General features: G+C 37.5%; 1 protein-coding gene across 1 annotated transcript in view; it reads right to left on the bottom strand.

Annotated features, from left to right (window-relative positions):
• The window catches only part of LOC128602464 (proto-oncogene vav), a 29,123-nt gene that overhangs the window by 12,388 nt on the left and 3,660 nt on the right, over positions 1 to 13,075 (bottom strand). The window contains exons 3-13 of the mRNA XM_053616284.1: positions 12,140 to 12,256; positions 11,153 to 11,211; positions 10,924 to 10,989; positions 10,584 to 10,692; positions 10,352 to 10,447; positions 10,130 to 10,198; positions 9,643 to 9,746; positions 3,630 to 3,729; positions 2,152 to 2,247; positions 1,996 to 2,064; positions 1,639 to 1,725 (exon numbers count right to left, since the gene is read on the bottom strand). Coding sequence (XP_053472259.1) covers positions 1,639 to 1,725; positions 1,996 to 2,064; positions 2,152 to 2,247; positions 3,630 to 3,729; positions 9,643 to 9,746; positions 10,130 to 10,198; positions 10,352 to 10,447; positions 10,584 to 10,692; positions 10,924 to 10,989; positions 11,153 to 11,211; positions 12,140 to 12,256 — 972 coding nt within the window. The remainder of the gene's footprint in view (positions 1 to 1,638; positions 1,726 to 1,995; positions 2,065 to 2,151; positions 2,248 to 3,629; positions 3,730 to 9,642; positions 9,747 to 10,129; positions 10,199 to 10,351; positions 10,448 to 10,583; positions 10,693 to 10,923; positions 10,990 to 11,152; positions 11,212 to 12,139; positions 12,257 to 13,075) is intronic.

The raw sequence follows: 13,075 nt of genomic DNA, 5'->3' as shown, positions 1-13,075 counted from the left end.
CGCATTTAGAAAATACACGCGTTCAAAATGTACAGTCTCTGACTACCTCCAATACACATCAGCAATTTTGATGACATCATCCTGCATTTTCTGTCCAATCAAAATACTCTCTAGAATCTGAAATGTCCTGCCCCGACATTATATAAAAATCCACGGTACTAACCGTTAAGTACGGCTTAGCCAGGGCTGTGAGGTAAGCTAAATGCTATTGGCTATTTAAAAAGGGGTGGAGCCACTCGATATGCCCCGCCCTGCTTTCCTGTTTCAGTGGAAATCGAATAAAACTACTCGTTTCAAGGTACTTCACGGGGACTTTAAACTAAAATGCTATAATATAGTATAAGTATGAAAGATTGTATCTAGAACAAACTTAAAATATACATTAATTATACAAAACAAAAATCTATCTAAATGTGCTGATGTTGGAGGAAATTGTTTGTGGAAACGTTTTAAGGTTCAGTGGTTGTCATTTATCTATCTGGTTGGATGGTTCGACACTGTACTTCAGTTCACAAATTCTTTTTTTAGGAAATTTCTGGAAAGTTTATGGTGGAAATGAACAGAGGACAAACTTCTGGAACCTACGTTAGTAACAAATTGAGCTGTCACTGGTTAACTCCATTGTTGCACCGTTTGGTTAAATTCCCAATTACAATATACAGAATTTTGGCACATGCCTAATAGTCACATGTTAGGCTAATGCTGTATCAGCACCAAGTGTGTTGAAATTACTCTAATAAATGCTGACTTGGGATATAAAAGTTTTGTGATGCTAAAAAGATCACCAAAAAAAAAAATGCTGCTTTAACATTGTTTCCTAGCGTGACCTATCATCTTCACTTCTACTGATCGCATTAACGAGACGCAAACTGACCGGGTTTTGCTAAGAAGACGAAATCTTTGCGTTAAAAAAAGTGTGTCATGGTGTAATATTCTGTGTTTCCAGACTGTGATGTACTGTAACTCAGCGTCTAACATGCGGTTTAAAAAAAAAAAAAAAAGAAAAAAGCCTACAGGATGCAGCGTTCTGGTTTTACAGGGTTGCGTCAGACGCTGTTAATCTGGTGCTTTTGTAGAGCAATGAAACCAGAATGAGACTTTAAGGTTCGAACGTCAATAAGTTTCACAGAATGAAAGATTACTGTAAAAAAATAATAATAAAAAAATCATGGTGGACAAAACCAATAAATAAATAAATAAAAGTTTAATTAATTATTCAAATTTGAATTCTGCCACATGCCTAGCATTACTAAAATGATCATCTTGGGGTAATAGACTAACCTACATCTTTTTATATATATGTATATATATATATATATATATATATATATATATATATATATATATATATACATGTATATGTTGATATATAGGGGTTATATATACGAAGTAATAGGGGTTAGAAGGTAAGCCACTAACATTTGCAACAGGGCAACAGGAAGCAATGACCATATAAGGTGATTGGAAAATGGACAAACAGGACAGAGTTTTGACAAGGAATCGTCCTCACGAAAACAAACAAACAAACAAACAAAAACGATGTTTTGAAGCGTCAGTAATATCAATATTGATGATCATGAGTACTAAATCTCGTGACACATCCCATAATAAGTCAAATAAATAATTGTTTGTTCTTACCATGTTCTCGATACAGAGCTGAAAGGCTGTGATCTGACGAATAATCTCGTTATCCCTCTTCACCTCGTTCACACACTGCGCAAGATCCTACACACACACACACACACACACACACACACACACACACACACACACACACACTCGTTTGTCTTCCTATCCTTGTCAGGACCTCCCACTGACACCTAAATCAAGCGTAAAACTAGGTGTCCCCACATAGTCAGTTACTGTCAGATCTGGTCTCCTCCCAGATATAAAAACCACACACACACACACACACACACACACATACACACACACACACACACACACACACACATACACACACACACACACATACACACACACACACACACTCACCCTCATGGCATCTAGTGCAGTGCGTAGGTTGTCCTTATCACTTGGATTCACTGTGTGCTTCACGAGTTCCTGATTGGACACACAGTGATTACATCCGTTACCTGTGTGTTTGTGTGTGTGAGTTTGTGTGTGTGTGTGTGTGTGTGTGTTTCTTACCTGCAGCAGCAAGTGATACTTTAACACCCTCTGCATCGGCACCATCAGCAGGTCTCTGAGAGAGAAGCGGCCGCTGTTCGCCCTCATCGAGCACTCCTGAACAGAGTCACAGAACACACACACACACACACACACACACACACGCACACACACACACACACACTTCCTGTTTGGTTCCTGATTGGCTCATTAGAGAACCCCCTGGCTAGTTATCCTGGTCAGTGTGATTTAAGTGATTGCACTTTTGCTCAGTACTGCTCAGAGCGCTGTTGAGTTCTGGATCCTGATTGGTCAGAAGGTGTTGATTAGTTTTCGATATCATTTATATTAATGCATCTTTCTAATACGTTATCGTTTCTATAGTAACAGCTCGTTCACAGGGACTTGTTTATTTAACATGTGTCCAGTGTCGGCACTGTGTTACAGTCAGAGGTGAAGCTGTAACTCTACGTTCTTCCGACATCTTCATCACAGATTTACACTTCTTTACTCTTTCTCACTAACACCACACACACTGTGTTTGTTTATCTTATTAACTTGAAGAGAGAGAATAAAGAGAGAGAATAGAGAGAGAGAATAAAGAGAGAATAGAGAGAGAGAATAGAGAGAGGGAATAGAGAGAGTGGATAGAGAGAGAATAGAGAGAGAATAGAGAGAGAGAATAGAGAGAGAATAGAGAGAGGGAATAGAGAGAGAGAATAGAGAGGGAATAGAGAGAGAGAATAGAGGGAGAGAATAGAGAGGGAATAGAGAGAGAGAATAGAGAGGGAATAGAGAGAGAGAATAGAGAGAGAGAGTAGAGAGGGAATAGAGAGGGAGAATAGAGAGAGAATAGAGAGAGAATAGAGAGGGAATAGAGAGAGAGAATAGAGGGAGAGAATAGAGAGGGAATAGAGAGAGAGAGAATAGAGAGGGAATAGAGAGAGGGAATAGAGAGAGAGAATAGAGAGAGAATAGAGAGAGAGAGAGTAGAGAGGGAATAGAGAGAGAGAATAGAGAGAGAATAGAGAGAGAGAATAGAGAGGGAATAGAGAGAGAGAGAATAGAGAGGGAATAGAGAGAGAGAGAATAGAGAGGGAATAGAGAGAGAGAATAGAGAGGGAATAGAGAGAGAGAGAATAGAGAGGGAATAGAGAGAGAGAGAATAGAGAGGGAATAGAGAGAGAGAATAGAGAGAGGCTGGTGAGGGAACGAGTGTTTACAGATGCTATAATGTAAGTCAGAAAAGGAAGTATCGCAGATGACCTACAGACGTGTAAAAGCATGGTGTGTTGTTTACTAAGTGAAAGCTGTAATTGTTGGTAAGTTGCTGAGGTGTAAAAGGAATAAACACTTGGGGGTGTGCTGTTATAGTAAAATGATCAACTTCGGGATGCCAGCACCACGCTGTCATTTATTATTTTCCACAAATAGCACCACACGCGTTTATAAGTATAAATGTGGCGTGTCCACGTGTTAGCGTGTTAATGTTACGTTACCTCCAGCTTCATCCGGACGTCTTCCCTCGCGCTGGAGATTTTATCCAGTTGTTTTGTCGCTGATTCGACCTGACTGCAGTATCGTCCGTACAACAACAACCTGCAAACACGTTACACACAACTAACTCATGTAATACACACTCATCCCAAAACATACACACAGCTATAACACACACAATATAACACACAATATAACACACACAGCTATAACACACACAATATAACACACACAGCTATAACACACACAATATAACACACACAATATAACACACACAGCTATAAAACACACAATATAACACACACAATATAACACACACATAATATAACACACAATATAACACATAATATAACACACACAATATAACACACAATATAACACACACAGCTATAACACACACAATATAACACACACAATATAACACACACAGCTATAACACACACAATATAACACACACAATATAACACACACAATATAACACACACAATATAACACACAATATAACACACACAGCTATAACACACACAATATAACACACACAGCTATAACACACACAATATAACACACACAATATAACACACACAGCTATAAAACACACAATATAACACACACAATATAACACACACATAATATAACACACAATATAACACATAATATAACACACACAATATAACACACATAATATAACACACAATATAACACATAATATAACACACACAATATAACACACAATATAACACACACAATATAACACACACAGCTATAACACACACAATATAACACACACAATATAACACACAATATAACACACACAATATAACACACATAATATAACACACACAATATAACACATAATATAACACACAATATAACACACACAGCTATAACACACACAATATAACACACACAATATAACACACACAGCTATAACACACACAATATAACACACACAATATAACACACACAATATAACACACAATATAACACACACAGCTATAAAACACACAATATAACACACACAATATAACACACATAATATAACACACACAATATAACACATAATATAACACACACAATATAACACACAATATAACACACACAGCTATAACACACACAATATAACACACACAATATAACACACACAGCTATAACACACACAATATAACACACACAATATAACACACACAATATAACACACACAATATAACACATAATATAACACACACAATATAACACACAATATAACACACACAGCTATAACACACACAATATAACACACACAATATAACACACACAATATAACACACACAGCTATAACACACACAATATAACACACACAGCTATAACACACACAATATAACACACACAATATAACACACACAATATAACACACACAGCTATAACACACACAATATAACACACACAGCTATAACACACACAATATAACACACACAGCTATAACACACACAATATAACACACACAATATAACACACACAATATAACACATAATATAACACACACAATATAACACACAATATAACACACACAGCTATAACACACACAATATAACACACACAATATAACACACACAGCTATAAAACACACAATATAACACACACAATATAACACACATAATATAACACACACAATATAACACATAATATAACACACACAATATAACACACAATATAACACACACAGCTATAACACACACAATATAACACACACAGCTATAACACACACAATATAACACACACAATATAACACACACAATATAACACACACAATATAACACATAATATAACACACAATATAACACACACAGCTATAACACACACAATATAACACACACAATATAACACACACAATATAACACACACAGCTATAACACACACAATATAACACACACAGCTATAACACACACAATATAACACACCCAGCTATAACACACACAGTATAACACACACAGCTATAACACACAATATAACACACACAATATAACACACACAGCTATAAAACACACAATATAACACACACAATATAACACACACAATATAACACACACAGCTATAACACACACAATATAACACACACAATATAACACACACAGCTATAAAACACACAATATAACACACACAATATAACACACACAGCTATAACACACACAATATAACACACACAGCTATAACACACACAATATAACACACACAATATAACACACACAATATAACACACAATATAACACACACAGCTATAACACACACAATATAACACACACAGCTATAACACACACAATATAACACACACAATATAACACACACAGCTATAAAACACACAATATAACACACACAATATAACACACACATAATATAACACACAATATAACACATAATATAACACACACAATATAACACACATAATATAACACACAATATAACACATAATATAACACACACAATATAACACACAATATAACACACACAATATAACACACACAGCTATAACACACACAATATAACACACACAATATAACACACACAGCTATAAAACACACAATATAACACACACAATATAACACACATAATATAACACACACAATATAACACATAATATAACACACAATATAACACACACAGCTATAACACACACAATATAACACACACAATATAACACACACAGCTATAACACACACAATATAACACACACAATATAACACACACAATATAACACACAATATAACACACACAGCTATAAAACACACAATATAACACACACAATATAACACACATAATATAACACACACAATATAACACATAATATAACACACACAATATAACACACAATATAACACACACAATATAACACACACAGCTATAACACACACAATATACAGTGAGGGAAAAAAGTATTTGATCCCCTGCTGATTTTGTATGTTTACCCACTGACAAAGAAATGATCAGTCTATAATTTTAATGGTAGATTTATTTGAACAGTGAGAGACAGAATAACAACAAAAAAATCCAGAAAAACGCACATCAAAAATGTTATAAATTGATTTGCATTTTAATGAGGGAAATAAGTATTTGACCCCTCTGCAAAAAATGACTTAGTACTTGGTTTAAAAACCCTTGTTGGCAATCACAGAGGTCAGACGTTTCTTGTAGTTGGCCACCAGGTTTGCACACATCTCAGGCGGGATTTTTTCCCACTCCTCTTTGCAGATCTTCTCCAAATCATTAAGGTTTCAAGGCTGACGTTTGGCAACTCGAACCTTCAGCTCTCTCCACAGATTTTCTATGGGATTAAGGTCTGGAGACTGCCTAGGTCACTCCAGGACCTTAATGTGCTTCTTCTTGAGCCACTCCTTTGTTGCCTTGGCCATGTGTTTTGGGTCATTGTCATGCTGGAATATCCATCCACGACCCATTTTCAATGCCCTGTCTGAGGGAAGGAGGTTTTCACCCAAGATTTGACGGTACATGGCCCCGTCCATCGTCCCTTTGATGCGGTGAAGTTGTCCTGTCCCCTTAGCAGAAAAAAAACCCCAAAGCATAATGTTTCCACCTCCATGTTTGACGGTGGGGATGGTGTTCCAGGGGTCATAGGCAGCATTCCTCCTCCTCCAAACACGGCGAGTTGAGTTGATGCCAAAGAGCTCCATTTTGGTCTCATCTGACCTCAACGCTTTCACCCAGTTGTCCTCTGAATCATTCAGATGTTCACTGGCAAACTTCAGACGGGCATGTATATGTGTTTTCTTGAGCAGCGGACCTTGCGGGCGCTGCAGGATTTCAGTCCTTCACGGCGTAGTGTGTTACCAATTGTTTTCTTGGTGACTATGGTCCCAGCTGCCTTGAGATCATTGACAAGATCCTCCCGTGTAGTTCTGGGCTGATTCCTCACTGTTCTCATGATCAATGCAACTCCACGAGGTGAGATCTTGCATGGAGCCCCAGGCCGAGGGAGATTGACAGTTCTTTTGTGCTTCTTCCATTTCCGAATAATCGCACCAACTGTTGTCCCCTTCTCACCAAGCTGCTTGGCAATGGTCTTGTAGCCCATTCCAGACTTGTGTAGGTCTACAATCTTGTCCCTGACATCCTTGGAGAGCTCTTTGGTCTTGGCCATGGTGGAGAGTTTGGAATATGACTGATTGATTGCTTCTGTGGACAGGTGTCTTTTATACAGGTAACAAACTGATATTAGGAGCACTCCCTGTAAGAGTGTGCTCCTAATCTCAGCTCGTTACCTGTATAAAAGACACCTGGGAGCCAGAAATCTTTCTGATTGAGAGGGGGTCAAATACTTTTTTCCCTCATTAAAATGCAAATTAATTTATAAAATTTTTGACATGCGTTTTTCTGGATTTTTTTGTTGTTATTCTGTCTCTCACTGTTCAAATACAACTACCATTAAAATTATAGACTGATCATTTCTTTGTCAGTGGGCAAACGTACAAAATCAGCAAGGGATCAAATACTTTTTTCCCTCACTGTAACACACACAATATAACACACACAGCTATAAAACACACAATATAACACACACAATATAACACACATAATATAACACACACAATATAACACATAATATAACACACAATATAACACACACAGCTATAACACACACAATATAACACACACAATATAACACACACAGCTATAACACACACAATATAACACACACAATATAACACACACAATATAACACACAATATAACACACACAGCTATAAAACACACAATATAACACACACAATATAACACACATAATATAACACACACAATATAACACATAATATAACACACACAATATAACACACAATATAACACACACAGCTATAACACACACAATATAACACACACAATATAACACACACAGCTATAACACACACAATATAACACACACAATATAACACACAATATAACACACACAGCTATAACACACACAATATAACACACACAATATAACACACACAATATAACACACACAGCTATAACACACACAATATAACACACACAATATAACACACACAGCTATAACACACACAATATAACACACACAGCTATAACACACACAATATAACACACACAGCTATAACACACACAATATAACACACACAATATAACACACACAATATAACACATAATATAACACACACAATATAACACACAATATAACACACACAGCTATAACACACACAATATAACACACACAATATAACACACACAGCTATAAAACACACAATATAACACACACAATATAACACACATAATATAACACACACAATATAACACATAATATAACACACACAATATAACACACAATATAACACACACAGCTATAACACACACAATATAACACACACAGCTATAACACACACAATATAACACACACAATATAACACACACAATATAACACATAATATAACACACAATATAACACACACAGCTATAACACACACAATATAACACACACAATATAACACACACAATATAACACACACAATATAACACACACAGCTATAACACACACAATATAACACACACAGCTATAACACACACAATATAACACACCCAGCTATAACACACACAGTATAACACACACAGCTATAACACACAATATAACACACACAATATAACACACACAGCTATAAAACACACAATATAACACACACAATATAACACACACAATACAACACACACAGCTATAACACACACAATATAACACACACAATATAACACACACAGCTATAAAACACACAATATAACACACACAATATAACACACACAGCTATAACACACACAATATAACGCACACAGCTATAACACACACGAAGCTTTACTGTATACACACCAACACAGGTATAATCAGAAAAGTGTGATATTTCATTCCAGTGTGCTCCATCTGCAGAGCTCTCAGCCAATCAGAACACACGGTTCAGGATCGATATCAGTCGAGAGTTAAGTCATTAATAATAATACCAATAATAATAAATCATGAAAGTGTACTCACTTCTCTTTGTAATCGATGAAGACCTGGTGAAGATTCTCTGCACCGTAAGAGGATATTGACGTCTGGACCTCTCTCAGTAGACGACGGTGTGTATCAGCTAACTCCTACACACACACACACATACACACACATACACACACACACACACAGATCCAGTGAGTTAATGTATAGAGGAACTGATGAAAGGAAAAATGGAGGGATAAAATGGTGGACAGATAAACACAGCTGGGTGAATAATTAGAGATATCAGATGATGGATACAATGATATATACCGTAGATAACTAGAAGGGTATAACGATAGATAGATAGATAGATAGATAGATAGATAGATAGATGGAGTAATGATGTGATGGATAGATAGGTCAAGTGATGGATGGATATATAGAATGTATAGATGGAGTGATTGATGAATGATGGATGGATGGATGGATGGAGAGATGGAGAGATTAATGATGTGATGGATGGATGGATGGACGAAGTGATTACCTCTACATTCATGAAGATGTTCTCTAAGTCAGCTGGCCCAAGGAAAGCCTGCAGTGGCCTCATAAAGTGCTGCAACACACACACACACACACACACACACACACATATTTAGAAATATATATATGAAAGAGTGTATTAACCTACAGCACATCTATAAACAACATGTGCACGTGTGTGTGTGTGTGTGTGTCTATGTGTGTGTGTGTGTGTGTGTGTGTGCACCTGTAGTATAGACTCCAGGGTCTGTGTGTATTTCTCCTCAGTCTGACTGATCTCCTGAAGGCAGCAGCCTCTCTTGTCCACTTCACATTTCTGTTGCTGAAACACACACACACACACACACACACACACACACAAACCATGTACTTTTCTATAGTGTAATTGGATTTGAAAATATGTAATAATTATTTGACAATTATTTGTGTGTGTGTGTGTGTGTGTTTGTGTGTCTCACTATCTCTGGTGTTTCCTCTGTTCTCATCAGGTCTTCGTAAATGTCGTCTCCCTCATTCTCTTCATCCTCCACACAGTCATACAGATCATCATCCTCGTCCACTGTGTCACTGAAAGAGAGACAGACTGTAAGTGAGACAGACAGGGAATGAGAGAAAGAGACAGGGAACAAGAGAGAGAGAGAGAGAGAGAGAGAGAGAGAGAACGTATGAAACATGGTGTGAGAGAGACAGAGCGAGATAGAGACAGAGAGATCAACAGAGGATGAGAGTGTGTGAGAGAGACAGAAAGTAAGACAGCGAGTGAGACAGAATGAGAGAAAGAGAGAGCGAGACACTCACTCCATCTGGTCAGAGAGGCCGTTGTAGATGTCGTCGTCTCCAACACACACTTCGTTAGGAAACGGCCTGAGGAGGAAAAAAACATTATAAGCCGGAGTTCATGAGTTCATTAAGCTCCGCCCCCGATCGTCCTACAGTGGTTAACTCATGGTTATGTAATTGTAATGCAACATTTATAAACACCGCAGGTGTTCGCATATTAATGTGAAGAGATTAAAAGTGTTCTCACCTGTAGCCTCTCTGAACAGCTATGGACGTCTGAGAGAGGATGGACAGCGTTTCAATCACCTGCAGGCATAAGAGCTCATAAGGCTGACGTACCGCAGGAATAGGATGACATAACATCATGCAGAAATACAGTATATGCAGGGTTCGTGATGCGAAGTAAAGCATTAACTACAGCTCATAAGAGTGACATAAGCCAGGAATGAAGGTCTATAAACATGGAGTAAGGCACCAATAAGAGTTCATGAGGCTGACATCAATATATGTGATTGTGTAAGGAGGCGACATGAGGAGATATAAGGCAATCAGTATTGTTCATAAGGGTGACATAGAGCAGAAATTAGAGTTTGTAAAGGTGAAGTAAGGCAGCAATGAGTTAATAAGAAAGGAATTAGAGGTTACGATGATTTAATGCAGGAATTAGGGATCATTAAGGTGAAGTAAGACAGGAATAAGAGTTCATAAGACAGGAGTAAGGCTTTATGATGATTTAAGGCAGAAAATAGGGCTGATAAAGGTTCATTAGGACAGAAATAAGACTTCATAAAGCAGGAATAAGGGGTCGTAAGGGTGCTGCGAGTTAAAACAGGTTCATAAGAGTGAAACATTTATAAGAGTTAATAAGGGTATCATAAAGCAGGAGTAAGGGTTCATAAAGGTGATGTAAAGCGGGAAAAAGATCAATAAGACGGTTAAGTAAGGCACAAATAAATGTTCACTAGGCTGATGCAAGAAAGGAAGAAAATTTCCTAAGTGTGAAATGAGGCAAGAACAAGAGTTCATAAGGATGTAATAAGAGTTTTTAAGGGTGACATAAAGCTGGATTAATTAAGGGTTAATAAGGCAGGAATAAGAGTCCATCAGGGATACATAAGGCCGCAGTAGTAGTTCACAGGAATAAGAGTGAAGGTTATAGCAGGGATACGAGTGCACAGTATGACATAAGACATTAATAAGTGTTCATAAGGATGTTATATAGAAATATGTTGACCTTGCCAAAATCTCTGACATCAAAAAGGTCGAAGGCCTCAAACAGTTCATTCTTCTTCATCCCAAAGCGCTCGTGACACACAGTTAGAAATGTCCTGATGTTCTTTAGACACAGGAACTACACACACACACACACATACACACACACACATACACACAGGTGGTTAATACATGTATCACACCACTGTTTCAAGTACATATATGTGGTATATACATAGAGTGAGTGAGACATACTGGGGGAGGGTATATCCCATTTTCTGTGTGTGTGTGTGTGTGTGTGTGTGTATGTGTGTGAGGAAGTTGGATCGTGATAGGGGAAGTGCAGAGAGACACTGAGCACTAAATGTGTGTGTCTGTATGCGTGTGTATGTGTGTGCGTGTGTGTGTGTGTGTGTGTGTGTGTGTGTGCGCAAGGGAAACCCTGTCTATTAACTTTGGAAAGCACAGCGGAAGCGTCCGTCAAGACTGAAATGACAAACTGGACATGAAATGACTAAACGAGTGAAACCGCACACACACAAACACACACACACACACACACACACACACACACACACACACATATTCTTTGCTGCTATCTCATTAGTTTCATATCATACTGATAATGACTCAGTGTTTCAAAAGTTAACATGTAAAACTTTTGTAATTTCAGCCAATGGTAAAGCTTCTTTGATGTCAGGTGGGCATCTCCAGAGGTGCTGTATTTCCACAGAGAAATGCGGAGACATGCACCATCACCATCTTGTTTTTCTTTGCGACTCGCATCGCCAGTTTAATGAATAAACGTCCAATCAGTGAGAGGATTAATCTCTAAAGGAGAACAGGGCACTGTGCTAATCACAACATACCCACAAGCAGCACAACACACACACAAAATACCCAGTACACACACACACACACACACACACACACACAGATAAATACAATACTGGAAAGG

This window comes from Ictalurus furcatus, chromosome 26 (genome assembly GCF_023375685.1).
Source record: "Ictalurus furcatus strain D&B chromosome 26, Billie_1.0, whole genome shotgun sequence".
Taxonomy (NCBI): domain Eukaryota; kingdom Metazoa; phylum Chordata; class Actinopteri; order Siluriformes; family Ictaluridae; genus Ictalurus; species Ictalurus furcatus.
The sequence above is the reverse complement of the archived record's forward strand: the minus strand, read 5'-3'. Positions and strand labels throughout refer to the sequence as shown.